This window comes from Castanea sativa, chromosome 6, assembly GCF_040712315.1.
Source record: "Castanea sativa cultivar Marrone di Chiusa Pesio chromosome 6, ASM4071231v1".
In the NCBI taxonomy this organism is placed as follows: Eukaryota; Viridiplantae; Streptophyta; class Magnoliopsida; order Fagales; family Fagaceae; genus Castanea; species Castanea sativa.
In genome coordinates, this window is record NC_134018.1 from 32,906,927 (window position 1) to 32,913,117 (window position 6,191).

Genomic DNA, 6,191 nt, shown 5'->3' on the forward strand with positions numbered 1-6,191 from the left:
GTACAAGAGGCAAGGAATGGGAGTTTGTATACTTGTAAGAGAAAAACCAGGTGTTAGTGCCGTGAAAAGGCCACTGAGGCTAGTCTTTGTTGTTTTGTTGTGATGTCAATTAAGCCTACTGCTTTGTGTTCACTACTGACAGCGGCTTGTGTTTTGGTACTACTTTCATATACTGTTGAGCGACTAATCATACATGCATTTAATAGATTAAGACCATTCCATTCGATCCATTAGATATCAATGCCAATAAGACTAGTGTATTTCATATTTCTGTCCCTCAATTATCTCAACTTGTCAGCTAATATACCCAAAATGCTTTGCATAACAAAATTACATTTAAAAAGAACAGAAATTTTTTATCCCTTGCTACTGAGAGACTAGTACCACTTTCTGAGAACATGTGCCATATTTCTTTGATTGATCAAATGTATTTGCCTTCATAGAAACGCTATCATATAGTTGATAAATACCAAAAGAGTGAGTGGGGTTCACAAGATGTTATACTTTGTCTCGAAAGCATTGGTAATCTTTCCAATACAGTATGCAGCACTCAGAGGGTAACCGGAAACTGCAAAAATGGTAGATGGTTATTTACAAACAGAAAAATAATGTTCATCTTCCAAGAGTAATTGCCATATTTGGATTCTGTTGCCAAAAGCAAAATAAAATGAATAGATAATGCTAAGATGCCCAACGGGTTACTATCCTAGTTTATTCTTCTTCTTAGACAAACGATGGAATACTTTCAACCCAACCTAGAATGCTCAATCTTAGACAAACGATGATAAATCACATGAGCTATATACTCTGATCATCTTAATTCATAACATTGTAAATATTTCATGTTGACTTCCTTGAAAGCTAATATTCAAGACAAATTCTCAAGCTTTTGACCTTAAACAACTCGAGAGAGCAAACAGAACAACTATTTCTTTATACAAGTAATTAAAACATCAAAACAGATATAGTTTGATTGGAAATGTCATAAATAACATTGTACGCAATTTTACTATAACTGTAAAAAATTTGTGTCCCTAGAAGCTAGACAAGAATTATGACAATTTATTATAGCAGTTCAGGCTAAGCAAGTATGTAAGGGTGCTTTTTGGTTCAAAATGGCATTAGGGACATTACAATTCAGTGTCATTTTGGTTTCAACCAATGAAGACTATGTTTATCACCTCACCTAATTCTATGTTAAAAGATATTTGAATTTATAACTGAGTACAGACATAATTTTAAATTTAACAACATAGATAGTGAGTCAATTGCATGCTTTTGCACGTGCATGGGCAGACCTGTCCATCAAACCAAATTTTTTTATTGTGGTGGATCTGGGTTCTTACTAACCATGTTTCAAGCAGGAATGATATATATAAGGTGAACCAACTCAGGTTCATGCTGGGGTTGGGATTGAGCCACCCTTGTGCCCATCTGACACTGCTCATAATTCAAGGCTTTCCACTTTCATAATTTAAGAAACATGAAAATTTGATTTATGATAGATTGCAAGGAGGCAGTTTTACAAGAGAAGAGAACCTACTGTATGCTCACTTAAGGACAAAGAGATAACTGAACTTCACAGAACAGTAAACTTTCCTGTGCCCAACAAATGATGCAGCTGATAATCCTGCATTGGGTGGAAAAGAAAAGGTGGGAACTACCTCCTGATACACATTGCAGATGGCAAAGTCAGTATATCTTTTGTAAAGGAGTAAGGACATATCAGCTGCATTTCTATCCCAAGGCAATCTTCTTAATCAGATATGAATATTGAAACCCTAGGCTTCGTATGGTTGGAGGATGGAAAAGTGGTAGAATAGAAGAGATTTAATTTTCCCCTCATGTATATTTGGTTGGGGGTAGAAAAGTGGAGGGTTTAGGAGGGAGGGAAGGGGAGATGGTAAATTCTCTCCCCCCCCCCCCCCCCGCCCTCCCCCCATTTTCTCCTCAATTTAGGGAGGTTGAGTTTTCACTCCAAATGGTGGACTTGGGAAGAAAACACCTGGCCCCACTAAAATCACTCTCCACTCCCCTCCCCCACTAAACACACAGATCCTCCCTATTTTCTCCTCCCCACAAATCACCCCAACCAATCATTACCTAAAGAGAAAATAATATATGACATCATCCACATGTAATCTGGCTATAATGACAGTCTGGCTATAGTCTTTGGTAGTCAGCAGAAACTAAAGCCACCTACATCCTCCATTTATAGAAATTAATTTAAATGGTTGTCTAACTCAAATTTGCTGAAAGAGATGCTCACTAACATGCACACAGAGGAATGTGACTATCTGGAATTTCTACAAAAACAGAACCATTGTATAAGAAAGCAATGCAGTATAAACTTACTTGATATAAAATCATCAGCATCCTCCCTATCAATTTTACCATGGGCCATTGCACCAACCTGTAAACACAGAGTATTCAGTAAAAAATCTTTAAGTTTTGGTCACATAACACGTGTGTGTATAGTTAAAGTTATTTTGAACTTACCACAAAAACAAGATCAACATCACTGGTGCCCGCAGAGCCCACATAATTGTTTATATTAACCAATTTTTTGGAACTAAATGACAAGCCTGGTATCAAAGCAAATATTAACTTCATTTCTAGTATGCAGTAGATAACACAGGAAAAATCATACAACATAACCTCACCTATTTTGCGAGAATTGACAGGTAAATACCGGCTTACAGGGTTCTTGATCACACGCAAAAGTTTCTCACGCTTACCAGCAGCAGTGATACTCAATTTTAGTAGAAGCTGCACTGCAAGGTAGCCAAGAGGAGAAAAGCAACATCAAATAGAGCTCTCAACCCACACACAAACAATATTAGCATGCTTTTGTATGTTGAGGTGAGAACAGTACAGCTTACACATAAGACCACAGAAATGCTTGAATGTCCTTGGAAGACGAGCATGTGGTTTAACTTCAAAAAGAACACCTTTCTCTGTTTTCACATACACAGCTTGTACCATCCCACTCTTATTAAGTTGGCTATCCAAAATCATTAGGAGAGCCTGAAGACAACAAGACCTTAAGGTCATGGATGGTTCAAAGAAGTAGAAAACACAAGGGCAATTATTGAAGCATAATGTCAACCCATAATTGTAAGTTCACTAACCTGATGAACAATGTCAGGCCGGCAATCAGAAGGATTTCTGTCATTTTTCTTTAAGAAATATGCATGGTCATCTGAGTTCAAAAGCTGGTAACTCTGTATGCATAAAACTAGTTATCAAAAGCAGGAAAAAAAAAATTCACACAAAGCAATAAAACAACAGTTACAACAACAACAACAAAAAATCCCAGTAAATGCCAAGAAATTATAAAAGAAAGCAATGCAACCAAGCCTAATAAAGCCCCAATAAACATCCAAAGCAGAAAACCTCTCTTGTAACTCAAAATAAACTTCTCTTTTGACTTATACATGAAATTTCAAACCCAAAAAGAAAAAACAAAAGCAAAGAACAAAATACACCAAGCCTATAAAAAAAAAAAAAAAAACAAAACCTAACATAACCCACAAGGAAAATGCTAAAATCCAAATCAGAGAGCCTATAACCCAAAAAAACAAAAACTCCACAAAACTCATTACCAAAAAGTTTCATCTTTTACAACATATATATAGGGAAAAAAACCAACAACAACAACAGATTCAATATAATTTATAGACCTTTCCAACTTTTGCGACTTCCAAAGATGCCTTTTCAAGAATGAAGATGAGCCTGCCTTTCTTGGTATTATTCTGCTCACTTGGGGCAACTGGAATACCCTCAAGTTCATTCACTATCTCCTTTCCTTCTTCCTCACCATCACTTGTTTTCTCTGTTATGGCTCTCTTTGCATCTGGCTCTCCGTCATGCCACTCCTCCCTATTTTTTCGCTTCTTCCCTTTCACTGCATAAGCCCTCGCCATTTTGGGGTTTGGAGAAGATGAGTATTAGACTTCCTGGCACCAATGAGAAAGGTTGATATCACTAGAAATTGACTCTGGCACTCATGGCAGATATCACTAGAAATTTCCAAGTTCACCCAACAAATTTTAAGATGAGAAAGGTTGCATACACAGCACCCTCTAAACATGATCTCTCCCTTCAATCAATAATTGTCTAGCTTAACCTTCAATTCACAAGCTTCATAAATTGTGTACCTAAAGCTATGCTTAGAGATATAGATTTAAAGCAGAGCATGGGCATTTGCGAGCACTCTTTTCACAAGACTGGCTAAGACGAATATAGAAAAAATTACAACTAGATACCACCATTCCACCATGTTAAATATGGAACAAATTATAGTATCTTCGACTTAAAATATTATTTTGATGTTTGTACCACAAGAGCAGGGTAACGAATCAATAGCAAGTCAATCGGAATCCTTCAATCAAACAATTATAACCCTTTACATGAATATATTAAACTTCAAAACCCACATAGGATTGAAATTCTTAAATACTTTTAGCCAGACCCAAGAGAACCAAGCTAAAATTAAGAGCTAACAATAATGGTTCATGTATGACACCCATGTTCATGTGCTAACAAGAGGCTGCAAAAATTAGGTCCACCAAATACAGCCATGGAAGCGTTCCATGTATTGAAATTAGCAGTTATTTTTGAATAAACAGATAATTTTGAAAGTAAATTAAAAAATGAAACCCAAAGCCAAACCACTTTTTTTTTTAATAATATAATTCACATGTAACATAAATTGCTGAATGTGCTGAAAATACTATAGATTGAACTTTTGTTTAACAGAGAGATGTAATTTTTTTTTTTAGTATTTAAAAACAAATTTTCAGACTTCCCCCCACCCCCAAGAAAAAAAAAATCACATGAAAAACTTTGAGAATTTGTATAGCCACTCAAATTGTTTACATTACTCGTAGACATTCCAAGAGTTCAATAGTTCACATGCATGTAGGGGCGGATGATTTAGGTTGGTAAGCATTTATCAAATATTTGGAATCATTTTCCTTTATGTTTGATATGGACATTATGGAGGAAAGAAATTGGCGCACTTTTGAAGATTCAGAAAGCACGGGACTCAATTGTTAGCAAAATTTTTCTAGTTCATTATATCAATGGTCTTATACATGGGATATAACGAACAGTGATTCCATGCCTTTTTGTAGATTATTATTTTTATTGTATTTCCTCGTACTGCTTCATCTCAAAGTAGATTTTTTTTTTTTCAATAAAAAAAATATTCTTACCTATCAACCAAAAAAAACAGTTCACATGCACGAACGGATGGACTGGAAAAGAGGAAAAACATAGATTAACACAAATTTTCTTTCACTTTAGAGAAGCTACTAATAACAATTACTGCATTGACAAATAGAAGCGTTAAATAAAAGCATAAACGATAACAAAAATAATTCCATAATTCGACGTATCAAATAAAACTATCGATCATAAATATTCGTAAAGCATCAAATAAAGTAAATGCCAACAATGGAAGATTCCAACTTTCTACAAAGTTGAAAGATCCGGTTGTTGAAAGATTCCAACTTTCTACAAAGTAAGCCTCAGATACAAAACAACTACAGGATGCAGGGATTAACCCTACAGACAAGAGGTTTAAGCCAACATAAGCTTGGTTTATTGTTGTAGAGAAGAGCCGTACGTGTATGAGAGAGAAGGTAGAAGACAGAAGAGAAATTTTTGTTTGTACATACCTGGTTTTGTTTGGTGTGGTGAATTGGGACTGTTGCAAACTTTGCTTTGCAGCAGCCTTAAACCCTAAGAAGAAAGACAAAACAGAAAAAACTCTTCAGAAACCTTAGAAAGCTCGAAACAATAGGCGGGAGCTCCAGAAAACATACGGTTGTTAAATAATATATATATATATATATAAGACTTTAGATTGGGCTTGACTTGAGAAAAGCCCACAAAACTAATATTTATGAAGAAGCGTGGCTCAACCCATAACTAAACCTAGGAGGCTAGGAGAGATAAAAGACCCTAGTAGTAGTAGGGTAGTAGCTGAACCTGAGCCTGAGCCTGAGCCTCTTATAATAATCTCATATCCGTTTGAAACCCTTTGCTGTCACTCAAGCCTCTTCTCAATGTCTCCCAATCTCGCATGGCTTCTTCTTAGTTCTGCTTTTAAAAAAAAAGAGATAATGGTCCGTGGGTGGGATCTCAACACAACCGGCCATGGTCCGGGTAGGCTACGACCCCGT

The 6,191-nt window shown here is 36.0% G+C and overlaps 1 protein-coding gene across 4 annotated transcripts; it reads right to left on the reverse strand.

Moving 5' to 3' along the window:
* Positions 1-230: 230 nt before the first annotated feature.
* Positions 231-5,841, reverse strand: LOC142639061 (uncharacterized). 4 transcript variants are annotated; one of them, XM_075813153.1, is made up of 10 exons: positions 5,685-5,841; positions 5,220-5,261; positions 3,684-3,959; positions 3,132-3,224; positions 2,883-3,027; positions 2,664-2,774; positions 2,500-2,585; positions 2,356-2,413; positions 1,544-1,667; positions 231-568 (listed from the first exon to the last, which is right to left on the reverse strand). In XM_075813153.1, the coding sequence occupies exons 3-9, from the start codon at positions 3,924-3,926 to the stop codon at positions 1,555-1,557; spliced, it is 849 nt and encodes a 282-aa protein (XP_075669268.1). In that variant the 5' UTR covers positions 3,927-3,959; positions 5,220-5,261; positions 5,685-5,841; the 3' UTR covers positions 231-568; positions 1,544-1,554. The 4 variants fall into 4 exon arrangements, with proteins under 4 accessions (XP_075669268.1, XP_075669267.1, XP_075669270.1 ...); XM_075813152.1 differs by lacking the exon at positions 5,220-5,261 and having other exon boundaries at positions 5,685-5,840; XM_075813155.1 differs by lacking the exon at positions 5,220-5,261 and having other exon boundaries at positions 1,544-1,630; positions 5,685-5,839.
* Positions 5,842-6,191: the final 350 nt, after the last annotated feature.

Bases quoted from the DNA above. Each gene is read 5' to 3' on its own strand.
- LOC142639061 (XM_075813153.1), bottom strand. From the start codon at position 3,926: ATGGCGAGGGCTTATGCAGTGAAAGGGAAGAAGCGAAAAAATAGGGAG. The intron at 3,225-3,683 runs GTCTATAAATTA...TTATGCATACAG, and splicing joins AAGTCGCAAAAGTTGGAAAG to AGTTACCAGCTTTTGAACTC. The intron at 2,775-2,882 runs GTAAGCTGTACT...GCTACCTTGCAG, and splicing joins GCATTTCTGTGGTCTTATGT to TGCAGCTTCTACTAAAATTG.